This window comes from Oncorhynchus mykiss, chromosome 8 (assembly GCF_057628025.1).
Source record: "Oncorhynchus mykiss isolate SJ-2025 chromosome 8, ASM5762802v1, whole genome shotgun sequence".
Classification (NCBI taxonomy): domain Eukaryota; kingdom Metazoa; phylum Chordata; class Actinopteri; order Salmoniformes; family Salmonidae; genus Oncorhynchus; species Oncorhynchus mykiss.
In genome coordinates this window covers 23,765,949-23,787,271 of record NC_143029.1, presented here as the reverse complement: position 1 = coordinate 23,787,271, position 21,323 = coordinate 23,765,949, and the positions used below count along the sequence as shown (strand labels likewise).

Here is a 21,323-nt window from a genome sequence, read left to right as displayed (position 1 = left end):
ATTTCTGTGAGGGTTGAATCATTCCTGTACTTAATTTTGTAGCGCAACTCTCTGAGAAGCATTGCGAATGGCACTTGATTGAAATGTTTTATCATGTTTTATTATCTGTGGCATGAGACTGAGTTGAGTGCTGCAAGGCTGAAGGAACAGTTATCACGATGAGATACAGAAGGCCTATATAATAACATACCTCGGCCTCTGAGAGAGAGAGAATGAAAACATCCTTTACGGTGCTACCCATCTGAGAACATTACAGCACACAGACTTTTCACCTCACAACTTTACTTCGACCCAAATTTGACCTCTGGTGTTAAACAATGATCCAGTGCCTTTTAATAATGTTAATAATTTAGAATTCTCAATGTTTGATTGTGAGACAATGTTTAGATGGTGGAAAGTTTATTCTCTATGTGTGTGTTACACCTGTTCAGGTTAATGTGTCAGAGTAATCATCTACATCCTTATTTCCCAATCATGTTCTAGAGAAGCGCTTAAACGAAATTCTCTAGAACCATTTAAGTATATAAAACTGGTGGTCTGAGAGGGTAGGGGAAAACTGAAAACTAGCTGTTATTGGCAAAGAGGTTTGGAAAGAGGTCTCTTTCTTATTGCTCTATTAATTGTTTGAAACATGTAAAAAAAAAAAAAAAAGAAGAAGTTTTATAGTAAATATGTTATTAACTCTATTTCTTGAACTGCATTGTTGATTTAAAGACTTGTAAGTAAGCATTTCACGGTAAGGTCTTCACCTGCTATATTCGACGCATGTGACAAATAACATTTGATTTGATTCATCATCAGGCAGGCTAAAAGTCCATCCCACCAAAATAGTCTGAAATTTCAGGCAGTCTTTTCAAACAGCTCTTACGCTAAAAGGGCATTTTCATAACTTTCACAATTTCACAGTATTATTCCAACCTCGTGCTGTGGACATATACACTGAGTGTACAAAACATTAGGAACACCTTCCTAATATTGAGTTGCACCCCCTTTTCCCCTCAGAGCAGACAATTTGTCGGGGCATGGTCTCTAGGTGTCGATTCAACTGGCCAGTATAGTGTCATGGAAATAGCAGGTGTTCCTAATGTTTTGTACACTCTGTGTCTATAAAATATAGGAAAATCTCGTTTTGAATGCACTGGTCCTTTAATATTGGTCAGGCAATAACCCAAAAATCATGTTGACTCTGGTTGCATTCTGGCTGCTAGGAGTCTTGAGTAACTCAGTTGTATAGTTATCAAAAACCACCATCAGAAAAATGGGATGTTACTTTTTATGGAATGTGGACAACAACAGTGGGGTGGGGGAACTGGTGTTCTGAGTGAAATGGTATTTCACAGCCCATCTCGTCAGATAACACCCACTGACTCATGTTGAGCTGGCCTGGCACAGGATGAAAACACACTCTTCCAGTCTCTCCCCTGCCTGTCCTAGATATTATGTGTTTTCCAAAGAGGCAGACATGTCCTGGCTTGTTCTCAGACGAGCATCAACTGCACAAATGTGCTGAGATGCTAAACAGGTTTATGAATATTTGTTTTGTATCACAACTATGCAGTGTCAATATACCAATACCATTGAATCCCTTGCTAAAATTGTTCCCCAGAAACAATCCCAAACCAAATCAATTGAAGTATATATATACCTTTATTAAAGTATCAAAAACTAAAATCAACAGACAATAGAAATGAGTACCTAATTTGTTTCAGCGTGTAGTTTTACCTGACTTGATACAATTTGATCTTTTACATCCACTCAAACACACTTAATAATAATTTTTAGTGAACAATGTTCAAGTGAAACAAAGAAATGGATGGTGGAATAGAAAAGCAAGAAAGGTATTGAAGTATAAAACAGGCGTGTTATCCATCAAATGAATGATCTCAGTAGTGACCCCATCCATGACTAGCATGCCTGTTTGAACACGAAACACTGAAATAAAAACAAAAACACATGGACACCTGAATCTCTTTCACTGTGTTCATCTCAACCGTTTACTCACAAACCAACCAAAATAAACAGCCCCTTACCATAAACCACACATGGATTAGTTTGAGACATTACAGAATATACAGACAAAAGCTACTGTTGATCGCAAAAATTTGTAGTTTGAGCAATGAGGCTAACCAGAGTTTCTGGTTGTGCAACTGACCTGTGACGATGTCACAGCACAAACAGTGGACTGATGGGAGGGGGGGTTGGTTTGGCAGTGGGCTTAAGGACTTAGTAATTGCAGACGAACACTGAGGCAATTCATGTAATCTTCCATGACTTTAAAGTGAAAACTTCAGACAAGCAGAGTGATAAATAATTCCACTTAGATATCTAGCTACTGATACCTAGTGGGTCTATTTTATAAGCCTCAATAATACACAGAAGACAATAGGAGGTGTTATTTGGTTTACGTATATGGTATACAGTAACTACAGACTTATCTAGGTGAAGAAATTCTAATACGAATCACACAACCATATCTTCAATACTACAGATCATTATGTAATCAGGGCCTATTCCAAATACACCAGTTTACAGCGATGTAATGACTGATTTTCATTTAGGGAGGTCCAGGGCTAACAGTGCCATTGTCAGTAAGTTAGTTGAAATGCTGTCTGAATGAATCCTCATTGCATGCACTCCCTTTACTGTCCTATAACATGAGGGTTCCTCTGATATGAACTATACCTGTATATCCTGAGTTAGTAGTAGCAGCTTCAGAGGTTTTTGTTAGGCAAGTCAAGGGGGAATAAAGTGAGCTATAGACACAGCTACTACAGAATATATTCAATAAACACAACAGCAAACACATCACACAATGATTAACCTCTTCTCTTATATGACAGTAATAACAGGGCTGTTAATGTCACACACACAGTACACAGCCATTACTATCTCTCCACTTTAATCGTATTTTTCCTCAACAAGCATCTATCTCAACTGACCAGTGAATCATGTGCCTTTACCACATTGACGTAATACTTTGGTACAAAAAAACAGAATTTGTCATCAGCCTCGAATAACAATGTAAAAGATTTAAGGAAACAATAAACACATTGGATGTATTTCTATGTTTTAGTGCTTTGACATTCGCCGACTTGCCGGAACACCACAAGCCTACCCTAGGTAGCACATGGGGTGTCCGTCCTTGTGCTGTCAAGTCCAGTTTAAGAGTGGGACGCGCAAAGCTCCTTTGCCGGCCCGACAGAGCCTTCACTTGACGCAGGTACAGTACAGTTGCCAGAGGACAGTGAGCATCTGTCTGAGTGAGTGAGTGAGTAGTACCCTACTTCCCCCAGGAGTGTGTGGATCAGTGATGGCCACAGGTGGTTGGCACTGAGGTGTGGTGGTGGTCCAGCTGTTCCATATGCAGGGTACCCTCCTTGATCTGCTGGATGAACAGGTTCCTCTCATCTTCGGGGGTCTGGCCATTCTGGGCCCGTACGATGCATGTGGGCCGGTGGAGGTTCAGCATGTAGACCAGCTGCTGCTTCTGGTTTTTCAGTTCTTCAACCTGTGCCTTCAGCTCAGAGTTCACTGACTCTAGTATCTCAGACTCCTGGAGGGGAGAAGGGAATAGTGGTTTGGTTCAATCCTGTTACTGACAGCTCCCTTGGTTCCTTTAAAAAAATACTCAATTAGGTTTAGTGCATTTTAGTTTGTATGTAAATACTGGAGTGTTCGTTTGTTGTTTTGAGGCAGACATTTCTATAGAGCCCTTATCTATTTATGCATTTCAATTACGAGTCATACAACATAAATGGAGGTTAAATAGAAATCATCCTTATGGCACATTAATTAGAAAAATATTTTGAATAATTACATATATGAGATAATATAATACTGTATGTCTACTTAATAAATCACAAAATACCACTTGGCACAGTCTGGCAGCCTCTGATTCATATGATTCATCTCTCCCCATCATAATAATGTTGTACTGCCTTGTAAAAAACACACTGAACATACCTTTTGAAGGCAGTCAGTCTTCTCCTTCTTCTTATTCCTACATTTGGCAGCAGCTACTTTGTTTCTTTCTCGTCTTCTTTTCCTCCTGTCACTTTCCTCTGGGATTTTCTGTTAATGACACATCAGGAAAATGAACAACCTTGAATAATGGTAACAACCTTCCTGAGAAATTAATGATATGGCTGATAATTTAATAATGTATGGTAGGCTTTACAATGTGTTGGTAAACCTGTAATTACAGTGATCTCATCTGTATAGACACATTTATTCTCAGGGAATACTTAAAACATAGGCATATTTCAAAAAATGAACTTTCCCCTATGTTATGTATGAATTACTATTGGTATTATGGGGGAGTAGATGTTACAGTAGGCGACTAATGTTGACATCCCTACCTCCCTCTTGACACTTGGAGCTTCAGACGTTCTGTCTGAACTTGAGCTCGCACAGTCGCTCATATCGGTGCTCAGTCCGTTGGACAGCCGCTTGTTCTGGATAGCTTGTCGCAACTCCTCCTTTACCAGGGGAGTGAAGTTGGTGAAGTCCTCGAGCGTGAGTGTTCCAGGCGGGGACAGGCAGGGTACCAAGGCTGACGCGCTGATGTCGGACAGACTGAATCCCGGATGCTGAAGCATCATTATGAAAAACTGAAGAAAAAAACGTGATGCTGTGTCACATTAAGCTGACTAAGCGAAACAAAAAACATTAAACTTGGAAACTCACTGGACTAAATAAAAAACGACAGATATGAGCAGCAATCTGCTGGTTAATGTAAACCATTAGACTATTTTGATATGATAACTAGAATGTCACTTATTCCACCAGACACAGCAGTTGCACGCTAAATGTTTTGCCTGCCGTGCCAACATTACAACAATATCTCTATCGCCCTTTTAAACAATGTAACAAGCTATGCAGTCCTAACATTCTTTCTCTTTGAAGTGCGTGTTAATTTAGGGACAGGTGAATGTGTTACAACATATCAACCAGTTACCACAGACCATTTCAATACAACACATTAGACAATGAGAAATAAACTACACTTTGATTCACATAAACAACGATATGAGTAAGATTTCTAAATGTAAGCCCGTTTTCTTTATTAAATGGATGTCAGTCCAGCTGGCACTATGCTACACGTGGCACAGTCTTTTTTCCTGAAAGCGCTTATCCTATATCACACCGGTAGAAAGTTTTTACAACAAAAACAATTGACCCACCTGATTATGTTTTCAGTGAAGAAATGAAAGGCCTTTATTCTGCTCCTGGTTGTGAGGCTCTTCTGCCTGTTAAGAAAGCTACAGTTGTCGATGAAGCGTTGCATCACCCTCTTTTATAGTGAGTCGCTCTTGCAAGGCATTTACTAATAGGTGGGCGGGTCGTGGTGACGTAATCCTATTTATAGCGCTTATTTGCAATGATGCAACCCAGCAACCCCGTGTAGCACACCATAACAGGGCAAGCTCAGCCCCCTTTATTCACAAGGAATTTGTCGTAACATTTCATAGCAAATAAAGACATAATAGTTTAATGATCCGGGGCGTTTTTTGTATAGTCTATACATTTTATTGTCTAGTGGCAAAAAAAGCAAAGGGATGTTGAATGTAGCAGTGAGGGGCTTGCCCATCTGCCTCTTATCATATCAGTCATATCATAACCAGCGTTCAGTGCAAAGGTACAGTACCAGTCAAAAGTTTGGACACACCTACTCATTCCAGAGTTTTTCTTTATTTGTACTATTTTCTACATTACAGAACAGTGGCGATTTTAGCATGTAAATCTTGGGGTGGGGGTGGGGGGGGGGGGGGGGGGGGGGTGCATGCCAGCAAAGCCACAACACAACACACCACTAAACAATACATTAATTGCACTATAACGGTGACAAACGTTGCACACAAACTGTTAGGTCCTACATAAAGCTGTCCCAACATCTTACCACTGCTACACCTGGCTATCAGCCTTGTCTGGCAGCGAAACAGTTAATTCAGACTAATTTACTATCTTTTAAAAAAACATAGCTGATATGGCTGACTTGTTTAAACAAATGTGGTTTCTAATGACAGTTGAGATGTACAAACAATGGCATAAGGGGACGACAAGCGAATAATAGGCAATCTGGAATTTCGATTAAGACATTAATGAGTGAACTAGGACAGACGTAGTCAATATAATTATTTGAATAGCACTTTTGAAATGTACTGTGACAGAAATCAGAACTTGGGCCGTTATTACAGTGTTCTCCCTGTTCACCAAATCAGAACCAAAGGATAAATAAAGAGGGCATATAAGCAGACAATGAAAGCTCTTACAAAATTTGATGGTTACATTTCTCTAAAACAGGTTATAGTCTAAGTCAGAACTGTAGACGAAATTAAGAGGGGTAAATATACCAAATTATTAGGGTGAGGCACATGGGTTACTAACAGCTTACTACACAAAATGCACTTAGTATTACTTTCTTAGCTAGAGTATTAGACTCTGCCTGGCATACATCATTTATGCAGCAGCAGACAATACATTTTTGGACTCACCTTGTTGTGCTGTGCTCACTTTAACAGGAAGGTGTCACGACGGTCCTTTGTGGGCAAATTTTGTCATCAAAGTCTGGCATTCTCTGGATTTAGGGTGCTTTCAAGACAACTGAGAACTCTGAAAAAACAAGGTCGAAATCATGATGACGTCATAGATCTTCAGGTCGTAGCTCTACAATGAGGCCCGAGTTCCCGAATTAGAATTCTGAGTTTGATGACTTCAAAACGTATTTCCCATGTGGAGCACATTTTTTCCGTAATTCCTAGTCGTCTTGAAGTCTGAAGTTAAGTAATTTTAAACTTGGAAAAGAGTCCCTTAATCCCAGAATGGGGACCACACAGCCACGGTCACTGATTCCTTCCAAACAACTCATTGTTGAATTTGCGATTTCTAACTTGGTGTGTAATGTTTTTGTCCAATGGCCAATGAGCACCGATACGTTTTATCTATAATTTCTCTCCATTATTTCTCTTCACATGACAAGGATTGAAAATGATTTGCCAGTAGACTGTCGACTTGATTTATGATGATGTCTGCTAGCTAAGATTTTGAACGTATGATGTTGTCCAATCAAAGCTACTGTAGATATAACGCGATTTCACGAAATTTTGTCTGTGGCCAATGATCTTGAGCTTTCTTGGATGGGCACTTCTAATGTAACTCTATGGCAGCACCCAAGGGGCTAGAATGTTCAAAGTCTACCCTTAGACTTAGCGGTGACATAGTGTCCCCATGAGTGACAAAACACTGAGCCAATCATGGTACAACACTCCATATTTTCTGCTGGCTTGCCCCACCACCACAGAAAGTACTGAGCTAGCCTGAAACACCTGCATTTTGGAGCTGCCTTACTCAAGATAACAAAAAAGAGACCATGTTTGTATGCGGCTTTATTAACTCGATGATATTTTTAAAAATTACATTGTTTGTAAACTGATATGTGACACCAACAAAAGAGTTAAACAAATCAACATATATTTTATATTTGAGATTCTTCAAAGTAGCCACCCTTGCCTTGATGACAGCTTTGCACACTCTTGGCATTCTCTCAACCAGCTTCATGAGGTAGTCACCTTGAATGCATTTCAATTAACAGGTGTGCCTTGTTAAAAGTTAATTTGTGGAATTTATTTCCTTCTTAATGTGTTTGAGCCAATCAGTTTTGTTGTGACAAGGTAGGGGTGGTATACAGAAGATAGCCCTATTTGGTAAAAGATCAAGTCCATATTATGGCAAGAAAAGCTCAAATAAGCAAAGAGAAACACAAGTCCATCATTACTTTAAGACATGAAGGTCAGTCAATCTGGAAAATTTCAAGTTTCTTCAAGTGCAGTGACAAAAACCATCAAGCGCTATGATGAAACTGGCTCTCATGAGGACTGCCACAGGAAAGGAAGACCCAGAGTTACCTCTGCTGCAGAGGATAAGTTAATTAGAGTTACCAGCCTCAGAAATTGCAGCCCAAATAAATGCTTCACAGAGTTCAAGTAACAGGAACATCTCAACATCAACTGTTCAGAGGAGACTGTGTGAATCAGGCCTTCATGGTCTAATTACTGCAAAGAAACCGCTACTAAAGGACACCAATAAGAAGAAGACTTGCTTGGGCCAAGAAACACGAGCATCGGACATTAGACCGGTGGAAATCTGTCCTTTGGTCTGATGAGACCAAATGTACGATTTTTGGTTTCAACCGCCCTGTCTTTGTGAGATGCAGAATAGGTGAACGGATAGGTGAACGGAAAAAACCCTTGAATGAGTAGGTGTGTCCAAACCTTTGACTGTTGCTGTATGTCTAGGATACTAGCAATATGAATAATAATCATCATCATCATCATAATATAAAGTCTAGTTTATCAGGAAGCTTCAATTAATTAGCCATTTGCTTCTGAAATAAAGTGAACTACAGTTATCAAGGCTCAGAAAATTAGGATTTACAATTCAACGTTACTGTAAATCATTTAATCTTTTTGTGTTTTGTGTTGTATTTGGATATTATATATTACTTTTACCACAATTACTTATATTATTGAAATATCATAATTGTAGATCTCATATTTGATGTGAATCAAAAATGAATAACAAATCTTGATTGATATGGGTGGCCAGGTGGACAGGTCAGGGCCAGTTTATATCTATAATGCTACATCTACCAGCCTCATATGAACCATCCTGATCTCGCAAGATTATATTTGTAAGCGCTCAAGATCAAGATGGGTTGTATAATGAAGCATCTACCCCATTGTACAAAATCTACTGTCATATTACTTAGCTATAGTCTCAAGGAAATGTAATTTAGCTCTTATGGAAAAAGTGATGTAACAGTGATATATGGACACGATAACAGGAACATTATTCGTCATTACTCTATGGTATCTTTGTTTGATTCCACAACAAGGTTAAACTGATAAGAAACTCCAACCATGCTACTGAGACTGTGAACTTCTATAGGGATCACTGCTTTCATTTCTCAGTTAGAAAATATTTCAGTTGTCGGCACAGCTGCGCTTTAGTTTTTTAAGCTAGTAAAACGTTTTACTTCCAGTATATTGGCCTAAGACATAAACTTCTCATTTCTACTAGCATTTCAAGAGGATTCGAAACTTTTGGGAGGGGGAATTTTTTATATTTTTTATATTTTTTTATGTCATGAACTGGATGGATAAAGACATTTTCAAAATTATGTTTTGAAATATGTAATAGCGTTTGAAATATTGGTAATTATTCATAGCTTGTAGTGGCTCACTTGACAGTGTTTCACTATAGTTTTGCATTTGTTCAAGCTGTGCTGGCCTCTGGGAGAATGGTGGTTGGGAGTGTGAAGTAAGCGAGAACTGCATTCCTCTAGTTGATGTGAAGTGCAGCTTTCTGGTAATAGTCAGGTCAGCCAGTCTCCCCACCGTGCCCTCCCTTGTCTGATCCCAGCTATTACCTTTGAGTTCTGAAAACGTCCTATCCTATCGCCAACCCTTTCACCATTCAACGTCATTGCCACCACTTCTCCTGGTTTACATGGGTTTCATTTGTCTCTGTACACACACAGTTACAGAGGAGCCATGTCATAGTATTGGAAACACATGTTGACTTTCCATATCGGAAGCTTTATAGACATCAGACTGTCATATAACAGTGACTCCAAGGTGCATACCTGGCTCGTACAAGTTAATAATCAACTAGACTGCTTCCTCAAACCTGGAGATCTACTTCATGTGGGTTTTTTAATGTTAAGTCTAGCCTACGTAAACCATAAATGTAAGGGTGTATACCAAAGTAGTCAACTTTTTCAAAGCACTAACGGTGCCCTCAAAAAAGGAGACCTCATGTGAGACATAATCTCGGTTAACCCAGAACTAAAGTCTTGTGTAATTGTTTATGTAGTTTGTCCATGAGAGATTGAGAGACATAAAAAGGCTGGCACACAGGATATAAAAGTATTAAAGAACACAGTCCCTCATTCTATTAAATGACTCACAGTTGGGTAGAAAGAGAAAAGAAAAGCAGCATGTACAGTATGTTTAACCAACTCCAAAAGGTACGCTGAGGCCACACTTTAAATGGGTACTTCTTCATACGAAACTTGATTTGACTTGTTTTATCTGGTGACGAGATCATTGGGACCTTTGTGTCATTCGATGTCATGGTTATTTGTTCGCATTTGATATATGTTTTACAACCTCTCAGAAAGTGCAAGGCTTATAAACAGTTACGCTAAACCAAAGACCCTAAGCAGTTTTCCAAACATACAACACCACCCAATGCATAGACAGCCTGGACTCCCAAGATATAATCACATCATAGAATTTACACCTCCCGTACATCGGCAGACAAATATTTCAAAATGTCCAGGTTCACGTCGGACCTTCAAAAAGATTGAGGGGCTGTGACACCGTCACATACTGACTTGCTATATAATTGAATGACTGTCTCTCAATTGTATATGACAATAGAAAGTGTTGAATTAAGGTTTTGTTCCTCGAGGTATATGAATAGGCATTTACTTGCTTAAATTATGTCCTCATAATAATCCATTTAGAAGTTTCTGGAAGAGGCACGATGATTTGTCATTTTTGTCACACTTTCACTTTTGCTTCTTCTTGTTCTAAATTGTGACTGACCCTTACATTGATGACTGTGTGAAAAAAACAAACAGGACTGGTGGGTCACAAAGTTTCCTTACACGTGAAACACACAGGCATCTCTCTGGGTTGTTTCTGATTCCCTACATCTCTTTATCAGGTGATGGAAGGAGGGTAAACATTAACTCATGTTGTGCAACTATGAATGTTCATCCGTCATGACATAGCACATTGATTTACCAAACACTTGTGTCCTGGTTTACTTCAACTAAATGTTTGTTATCCATATACATTGGGCTATACCTATCATATATATGCTACTGTGTCCAACCACGATTTACATGACAGTTTTTGAAAGTTTGGGCCATTTTTTTCTCACATGCATGTCAGTTGATGAAAGTTGTTTTTCAAGATAAAATATCCCTTCCATATTATAGCCTGTCATGATGTTGATCAATTTGTATGTTGATCAATCTATGATGTTTGTTTATTCAATTGGCAAAAGGGGCAATATGTAGGTTATTTGGGCTAACCTACAGTATAGTCTACATGTTCTGCCCTTTATTTTGTTTCATTATAGAAGCAAATACTTTCACTATTTATTTATACTGATATCAATATAATTAGTAGTTCATCACTTAACAGCAACAATAGGCATCAATGTTGATATTCCATAGTGATAAACCCTACATAACAGCAAATGGTTTCTCCCTACTTGAGAAACCTCTCTACGTGTTGATTCTCACAGGGAGAAGACTACGTAATCCTTTCCGGGAAGTGGTCGAGTCATCCTCCCTTTACCATTATCAGACAACGAGCTGGAATGTGAAAAAACGAATCAAGATAGGGAACAAGCTCTCAACACAGATCACGCGACAGAGGCAGGCTATATCATTTGCACTTTCGAACTAAGTGAATCACCATTACATTCCAGTAAGTCGCAAAACATTAGTCATAGCGTGAAACTGCTAAACGTATGCAATCCACCTGCACCGAGAAACGCTCCATCCCAAAAATTATGTTGGCTAATATTAAGGTTTTGGTGGTCAGCATTAATGTCGAAATAGATACATTTACCACAAATCGTAGGGTTTCGTTTTGCGGGGATGTCTAATGTATATCCCTCCACCATCAACCGCAGCCAGAATGCGCTGATGCGTTTAGCCATTCTTTTTTGGAACGTGTTTTGCTAGCGTTTGCAGAAGAGAGAGACTAACAATCAACAACATCAATATCAATTAATGCGTAATATTATAATACTAATAGTAATTAATAATATTACTCATGAATATAAATTACAATAATAACGTATCTATTACAAAATAGTATTAAAACAACCACTGAATAGCCCTATAACGTTCGTTATTATGAATGGTATTAATCTATAATGTACTATTCAACAATAGTATACCAGTCACTTGTTGTAGAACTAATGCCACACTGTTTATAATGAGGGGATTCAGAAGTGTCTTCATTTAGTTTTTGTCCTTTAGAAGTGTGTTGAAAGCTGCTTATTGGCTCATCACAGCTGATTAGTTGGTAGTAATCTATTGCAGTTTACTGTAGGGAACCACAGTCGTTTTCCAAGATAAAGTTTAAGGCCTATAAATGTTGCTTAGGCCATAACCCATGATGCATTTTAGTGAGCATATTGAACAGTGACTGCCAGAGACTTCCCCAGATTAGTTGTTCAAGGTCTCAGTATTATGAGGCACTCATTTCGGATTGTCTTTAAAGGAAAGATTAACCCATTGTGAATGTTATATTGTTTTTGCTATTGCTGTTAAAGCAGGTAGAAATTCGATCAGTATGACGTAGCACTGTGATAAAGTCTCTCTCACTACACTGGAAGTTAATAGGAATAAGACGTTTAGATCGTGACAACATCTATCATACATGTCAGATTTCAATACTGGCCAATGTCATAATGTGGGAGGTTATATTCTCTCAAATGAGCCATAGATTATTTTTCTCCGATATTCCTACCTGGAGAAATGTGTAATTTAACAGAGGGCCCACCACATTTCTCCTATTTGACTGCCTCTTCAGTTCAGGGTGCATTGTATGGTGCCGTTACACTGCCGTTGCCAATGTCAGACTCAACTCTGTGATTGGCAGGTTGAACATGGTGAGATTGTAGACTCCTAAATGGATAGTGCAGTTTGTTTAGGCAATTTTACAGCTAACTAGCTACTTCACATGCTGATATTGACTTTGGTATTGACTTTGGTATTATTGTGTGTAGCTAGTGAGTTATGTAGTCAACTTGAGCTGCTACAGATTTCCACAACGATTTTCACGTTGTTACCAACCTTATTATAATGACAAAATTAAACATTTCTTCACATACTATTGTTATTTAGCACTGTAAATTACAGTAATTAGTGGTTTGGGATGCATTAAAAAAAACGGAGGTATTAACCAATGGGTAGCAGTAACTTTGCTCTGTGTTACAAAGGTCACTCAAATCAGGAACTAACATATGCTGTCATTTATCTCAACCACTATTGCGGCTATAAGGATCCTGTCAGCAATGGAAGGCTAAGGTGAGGACAAAAATGTGTCTATATGTAAATATGCTTAGTGAAACTCTGTGATGTTGCATTTGATCTCACTACGTAGGGACATCGGCTGACACGTCAGCCTTTAAAAGGAAGTTTGTAGCTTCCTTAACACTGTACATTGGCATTGTGCATGGACAGCAGAAGTAATAGTTATTTATAAAGCAATCCCCAGTTAAATCAGTACTACCTCCTCCACAGCGCTCACTCTTGAACGCAGCCCAGATCCCAGCCGTGTTTGTGTTTACCCGGCTGCAGCCATAGCAATGCCCTCCCACCCAGTAGACGTTTATCCCAGGCATGCAGACAGGCAGGGCAGGCAGCAGAGGGGAAGCCGCGGCCAGGATTCCCAAGCCCGTCACAGGCCCTGACCTCATTTCCTTTTGTAGCTAGGCTCCCTGCATTGTGTTATTTCAGTCTCATGTGTAAACTGGTTACATGGCGACACCTACATCACACGCAGTCCCAGTACTGTATGGTGTTTACCTGAAAGCAGTGGTTAAGTTGCACAGTCAGGGGTGAGGACATGGCGACACCTACATCACACGCAGTCCCAGTACTGTATGGTGTTGACCTGAAAGCAGTGGTTAAGTTGCACAGTCAGGGGTGAGGACATGGCGACACCTACATCACACGCAGTCCCAGTACTGTATGGTGTTGACCTGAAAGCAGTGGTTAAGTTGCACACTCGGGTGAGGACATGGCAGCTAAAACAAGTTGTTGAAGTTGTTGCTTTGAGAAGTGAAATTAGGATTCCAGATGTCACATCTGATGACATGATCCATGACCTTAGAGCTATATTGAATATCCTGATGACCATAGAATATTGGAATAACACATGTCAATGTGTGTGTGTGTGTATCGTACACTGTATGTGTATATTATCACAAGTCCTGTTTCCCTTAGATATCCTGAAGCAAAGTTTGATATGATGTACAGTAGTGGTTACTAACCTTTTTTCAGTTACTGTACCACTGAAGTACCCCTCATGTGCATTTTACCATTAGACTTATGGTTTCATGAGTCTTCTCAAGTACTCCCTGTGGATAGGCCAAGTACCTCCAGGGGTCGTAATACCCCTGGTTGGGAATCACTGATGTAAAGTATGACATCATAGTACTTGAAATCAAACTGTGTCGTACCATGAACAAGTTTCAGCAATCACACTGATCCAGGTTGTCAAGACCTGACCTAAGGCAAGTAAAATATTTCCTTTGTTTTTGAGGAAGGAAAACGGATCACAGCGCCACCATACATGACTTCCTGAAGCAAAATGTGAGTGACTTTCAGAAGGTTCTACCTGTCTTATTCCCTTTACTATCCAAGATCACAGATATACACAGGTCTACATGAAACTGCAACTTTGGGCTGGCCAAGATTGTCTCACTCATTCCCATAAAGAAATATAGACAATGTGGTCGTAAGACAAGCTCTCGCATACCGCTGTGGAGTCAGGTGCTTGTGTTGTCATCATTATGTGGCCTCTACTATCCTACAGGTCAATCCTTTATGAAACCACAAAAATGACATTATTGTCAGTATAAGTAACCCGATTATACCAGTGTTATTTGTGCTGGAAACGAAAGAACACAGTGTATCACTTGTTTACTGGCAAGCATAATGTGTACTGTTTACAGTATCTATACAAGCATACCATTTCCAATTCATTGTTACAGTAACTCATACTCTTTACAACTTGCAGGGGCGACGTCATACCAGGGAAGCCATGTGATTTTTTGTAACCCCATTGTTTTGAAGCAGGGATAAAATTGATACTCCGTGCTCACTGCTCGAGCCTGCCAGTGGAGGGTCTTTAGCCAATGGGATTGCTCAGGTGAAGTGACATCATCTCCCAAATCCGTGGTGTGACTGGAGTGTGCATCATCACAGTGCTTTGTGAATAGTTAATGAGAACACTGGCCAGGGACCAATCAGGACTCAGGACAGAGATTACTCCAGGGACTGGCTTAAGAAATCAATAATGCACACACGCATGCACACACACACACACACACAGGGCCTGAGCAAATTGACTGTCTCTGCTCTGAACAGGCTGCTATAGTAGCACAAATACAACCAACCCTCTGAACACCTGTCAAAGATACACGGCTGGTAAACAAGCCTAGCACATGGCTGGCTAAATGGAGGATGTCACCTTTTTGATTACATTGCTTTTAGATTAGTTTGAAATTGCTTTTAGATTAGTTTGAGAGAGAGATTTGTTCGAGATAAATATCTTCGGTCATCATCATGGCCATGTGTATTCCCCCTCAAGCCGACACCTCCACGGCTTTCAAGGAACTACAGTGGACTGTGTGCAAACTGGAAACCGCATATCCTGAGGCCGCATGTATTGTAGCTGGGGAATTTAATAAAGCAAATTGGAGGAAAATGCTACTGAAGTTTATCAACAAATCTCCTTCGCTACACGCTCATCGAGTACTCTTGACCATTGCTACTCCCCTTTGGCAAATCAGATCACGCCTCTATTCTGCTCCTCCCCTCCTATCTCTTCCTATCCCAGTCTGCTGTCCATTTTTCCTGTACCCAAGAAAGCGAAGGCAACTGAAGAAAATGAACATCGCCCCATAGTACTCATTTCTGTCATCATGGCTAGATAAGGATCATATCACCTCCACCTTACCCGATACCCTAGATCCACTACAATTTGCATACCGCTCCAACAGATCCACGGATTACACATTCGCCATCGCACTGCACACTGCCCTATCCCATCTGGAGAAGAGGAATACCTATGTAAGTATTCTGGTCATCGACTACAGCTCAGCCTTCATCACCATCACCGTCCGAGCTCACCACTAAGCTCAGGGCCCTGGGTCTGGACCCCTCCCTGTGAAATTGGGTTCTGGACTTCCTAACGGACCGACCCCAGGTGGTGAAGGTAGGCAACAACACGTCCGTTACGCTGATCCTCAATACGGGGGCCCCACAAGGGTGCAGGCTCAGCCCTCTCTTGTACTCCCTGTTCACCCATGACTGCATGGCCACGCACGTCTCCAACTCAATCATCAAGTTTGCAGATGACACTACAGTGGGAGGCTTGATTACCAACAACGATGAGGCAGCCTACAGGGAGGAGGTGAGGGCCCTGGCGGAGTCGTGCCAGGAATATAACTTCTCCCTCAACGTCCAAAAAATGAAGGACCTGACCATCGACTTCAAGAGACAGAAGAGAGAGCACGCCCCCATCCACATTGACGGAGCCACAGTGGAGAGGGTGAAAAGCTTAAAGTTGCTCGGCGTGCAAATCATTGACAACCTGAAATAGACCATCCACACAATGTGGTGTAGAAGACGCAACAGGACCTCTTCAACCACAGGAGGCTGAAGGAATTCAGTTTGGCCCTTAAGACCCTCACAAACTTCTACAGATGCACCATTGAGAGCATCCTGTCGGGCTGTATCACCACCTGGTATGGCAGTTGCACCGTCCGCAACCACAGGACTCTCCAAAGGTTGGTGCGGTCAGCCCAATGCATCACCGGGGGCACACTGCCTGCCCTCCAGGAGATCTACAGCACCCAGTGTCACAGGAAGGCCAAGATCATCAAGGACCTGAGCCATCCGAGCCACGGCCTGTTCACCCTGAAACCATCTCAAAGGCGGAAACAGTACAGGTACATCAAAGCTGGGACTGAGAGACTGAAAGGCCATCAGTCTGTTAAATAGTCACCACTGCCCAGTACCCTGCCCTGAACTTAGTCACCGTTACTAGCCGGCTACCACCCGGTACTCTACCCTGCGCCTTACAGACTGCTGCCCTATGTACATACAGAATCATTGAACACTGATCACTTTAATCATGTTTACACACTGTTATACCAACTTCTAGTCATGGCGTATCCTATATACCTACTGCTGTACACACCTTTTCTATTCATATACTGTCCATAACACACCATATTTCTTCTGATATTCATTCAGATATTTCTTCATTTCTTTCTTTTTATTTCTTGGATTTGTGTGTATTGTTTTGTATTGTTAGGTATTACTGCACTGTTGAAGCTAGAAACATAAGCATTTCGCTGCGCCTGCGATAACATCTGCAAATGATGTGTACGCATCCAATATAATTTGATTTGAAATACTTCTCAGAATTATTTATAAAGCTACGGTAGCCTACAGTTGAAGTTGGGAACAACGTCTGTATGCATATGGGATAGAATAAATAGCCTATTTCACTTGAAACCACAGTCTCAGGAGAGGCTTGTGATACTGTAATAAAGGTTGTTATTGTTACGGGTTTGATAACCTGTGAGGGGGAATAGAGGTGAGCTAAGCCTTTTGACAGGGAAGGTTCTGGTGATTCACTGCCAGTTGTGATGACTCACCCTTAATTGCTGAAGAAGCAGACATTTAAGCTTGAGGGATTTAAGTTAAGTAGAACAGATATTCAATAGTAGTCCACTAATGATAAAACACTACAGACTGTTACAAAAGTGTTATAAACAATGTTTTATTATTTGTGTGAATTGAGTCACAAAACATTCACATTGTCACTAATGTACTACACATATTTAATTTCAATATATCTACTACCCAATACCAGAATGTATTAGTTTGCAGAACCAAATAGGCTTGAAAGTAGTCTGAGGACAGGAAGATAATGACCTCGCTCTTTCTAGAATATGCTCTGTCATAACATGCTATTGCTGTTAAGTGGAGCAGCACAGGGGAACCCAAGAGCAGACTCAGACCAGGAAACAGGGATGAACCAATATATTTATTGTAACACAGGGAGAGATGAAGTGCAGATCCAGGGAAGCTTGGGTGAGTTGTAGGAATGCAGATGTGGAGGCTGAGGTTGGAGTGAGCTGGGTTGGGACAGGGTAAACAGGTCCAAGGGAGTGTTGATGAGTTGATTCCTGAACAGGGTAGCAGGGTGGTGAGATGTGGAACAGAAGACAGGAACCAGAGTAAGAGCGGCAAAACTGCAGTGAGAGGAGAAAAGTGTCAGGCAAGGAAATAGGCACAGCAGGATTCAGGATCTTAAATAACAACAAATAGCTAGAAGCATGACTGACTGAATGGAGATTAGGATCTGGCAGAGTGGAAGTGGCAGGACAGAGTATTTGTAGAGGTCTTGATTATGGAATGGGTTGCAGCTGGTGGGGAACGTCTCTGACTCCAGCACACCTGTCAATTCAATTCAATTCAATTCAAGGGCTTTATTGGCATGGGAAACATTGCCAAAGCAAGTGAGGTAGATAATATATAAAGTGAATATATAAAGTGAAATAAACAATAAAAATTAACAGTAAACATTACACATACAGAAGTTTCAAAACAATAAAGACATTACAAATGTCATATTATATATATATATATATATATATACAGTGTTTTAACAATGTACAAATGGTAAAGGACACAAGATAAAATAAATAAGCATAAATATGGGTTGTATTTACAATGGTGTGTGTTCTTCACTGGTTGCCCTTTTCTCGTGGCAACAGGTCACACATCTTGCTGCTGTGATGGCACACTGTGGAATTTCGCCCAGTAGATATGGGAGTTTTTCAAAATTGGATTTGTTTTCGAATTCTTTGTGGATCTGTGTAATCTGAGGGAAATATGTCTCTCTAATATGGTCATACATTGGTTAGGAAGTGCAGCTCAGTTTCCACCTCATTTTGTGGGCAGTGAGCACATAGCCTGTCTTCTCTTGAGAGCCATGTCTGCCTACGGCGGCCTTTCTCAATAGCAAGGCTATGCTCACTGAGTCTGTACATAGTCAAAGCTTTCCTTAATTTTGGGTCAGTCACAGTGGTCAGGTATTCTGCCGCTGTGTACTCTCTGTGTAGGGCCAAATAGCATTCTAGTTTGCTCTGTTTTTTTGTTAATTCTTTCCAATGTGTCAAGTAATTATCTTTTTGTTTTCTCATGATTTGGTTGGGTCTAATTGTGCTGCTGTCCTGGGGCTCTGTAGGGTGTGTTTGTGTTTGTGAACAGAGCCCCAGGACCAGCTTGCTTAGGGAACTCTTCTCCAGGTTCATCTCTCTGTAGGTGATGGCTTTGTTGTGGAAGGTTTGGGAATCGCTTCCTTTTAAGTGGTTATAGAATTTAACGGCTCTTTTCTGGATATTGATAAATAGTGGGTATCGGCCTAATTCTGCTCTGCATGCATTATTTGGTGTTCTACGTTGTACACGGAGGATATTTTTGCAGAATTCTGCGTGCAGTCTCAATTTGGTGTTTGTCCCATTTTGTGAAGTCTTGGTTGGTGAGCGGACCCCAGACCTCACAACCATAAAGGGCAATGGGCTCTATGACTGATTCAAGTATTTTTAGCCAAATCCTAATTGGTATGTTGAAATTTATGTTCCTTTTGATGGCATAGAATGCCCTTCTTGCCTTGTCTCTCAGATCGTTCACAGCTTTGTGGAAGTTACCTGTGGCGCTGATGTTTAGGCCAAGGTATGTATAGTTTTTTGTGTGCTCTAGGGCAACAGTGTCTAGATGGAATTTGTATTTGTGGTCCTGGTGACTGGACCTTTTTTGGGACACCATTATTTTGGTCTTACTGAGATTTACTGTTAGGGCCCAGGTCTGACAGAATCTGTGCATAAGATCTAGGTGCTGCTGTAGGCCCTCCTTGGTTGGTGACAGAAGCACCAGATCATCAGCAAACAGCAGACATTTGACTTCGGATTCTAGTAGGGTGAGGCCAGGTGCTGCAGACTTTTCTAGTGCCCGCGCCAATTCATTGATATATATGTTGAAGAGGGTGGGGCTTAAGCTGCATCCCTGTCTCACCCCACGACCCTGTGTGACAACCTGTCTCATACTACACAATCACACACACAGAGGGAGAGGGAGAGAACTGGGGGAATGGCTGCAGGTCAAGGAGACACCGGATGTCCACTAGGGGGTGTAGCAGGAGCAGATGTGACAATTGCAATACATTCACTAAACTAATACGGTTTCTATACACTCCCCTCTGTAATTATTTGGACAGTGAGGCTCTATACTGGTTTCATATGAGGTGGTAGTACAGAATGCCACCTTAAAGTTTAGGTTATTTTCATACATATCTGTTTGACTGTTTAGAAATGAAAGCACTTTATGTATCTAGTCCCGCTATTTGAAGAAGTATTTGGACAAATTCACATATTTCATTACAGTAGTCAAAAGTTTTGTATTTAAAAAATCCTGGAGTATAGATACAAATGTGCTAATTTTTGCTTCACTTTCCAAATAAATACAGAGAGGCGTGTACAAACCAGCCTACAGTAGTCACTCAGATGAGGAAAGAGCAGGGAAAATGCCTGAAATGGCAACCAAAAGATGGGGCTGCCTCGCTTCTAGTCCTTAGGGGAACCTTGCAGTATTATGTTTTTTAATGTATTATTTCAAATCTCAACCATATCTTGACATGTGCATATTCTTATTCCATTCCTTTCCTTAGATATGTGTCTGTTAGGTAGTTGTTGTGGAATTGTTAGTTTACATGTTAGATATTGCGGCACTGACGGAATTAGACAATTTCGTTTACCTTCACGCCCTCAGCCTTCCAGGCGACAGTCATGTGATAGGGGAATTTCCTGTTTGCTGGATGCACACAACAGAGGGCACACTCAACAAGTCATGTGATTGGAGGTGAGCTGTTTGTGAACATGCTTTGTGGAAAACACCCTCACAGTTACTCATCACAATTGCTTTATGTAACAAAGCATCCATTATGTATGTTTACACTGTCCCTCTATTTTGAGGCCTAAAACTGCTTTCGTCAGCATGACTGAACTGGTTTCACCCCGTGTCACACAAAAAAGATTTCCATCACTTTTAGTATCACTTAACCCATATTCATCATGGACGTGAGTACACAGTCTGTCCTTTATTTAGCCTTGTGCCAGTTCCCTGACTGGAAGGCTTTGTTATGAAACTCTGGGGACCTTGACAAGGGCCAGTAGAGGAGTGCCATAATAGCACCACCAGATCAGTCACAATCGTACACTTTTGTTCTTTAGGAATTCCTTCTCTTTCATGTCTGAGTTTCATAAACCACTGGCTGTGTCGAGGATATAATAGTGCAATGTAAAACCACAGTCTTGAAGTGGTCTTCTAAATCACTTGACTCACACTGGGTTTGTGATGAAAATGCTTTCAAATCAAATTGTATTGGTCACATACACATGGTTAGCAGATGTTATTTGGAGTGTAGCGAGAT

General features: G+C 40.7%; 1 protein-coding gene across 1 annotated transcript; it reads right to left on the bottom strand.

Moving 5' to 3' along the window:
- Window positions 1–1,628: 1,628 nt before the first annotated feature.
- atf3 (activating transcription factor 3) lies at window positions 1,629–10,697 on the bottom strand. Its single transcript, XM_021612001.3, has 5 exons — window positions 10,494–10,697; window positions 5,184–6,612; window positions 4,359–4,610; window positions 3,964–4,071; window positions 1,629–3,553 (listed from the first exon to the last, which is right to left on the bottom strand). The coding sequence occupies exons 3-5, from the start codon at window positions 4,599–4,601 to the stop codon at window positions 3,305–3,307; spliced, it is 600 nt and encodes a 199-aa protein (XP_021467676.1). The 5' UTR covers window positions 4,602–4,610; window positions 5,184–6,612; window positions 10,494–10,697; the 3' UTR covers window positions 1,629–3,304.
- Between the last annotated feature and the right edge of the window lie 10,626 nt (window positions 10,698–21,323).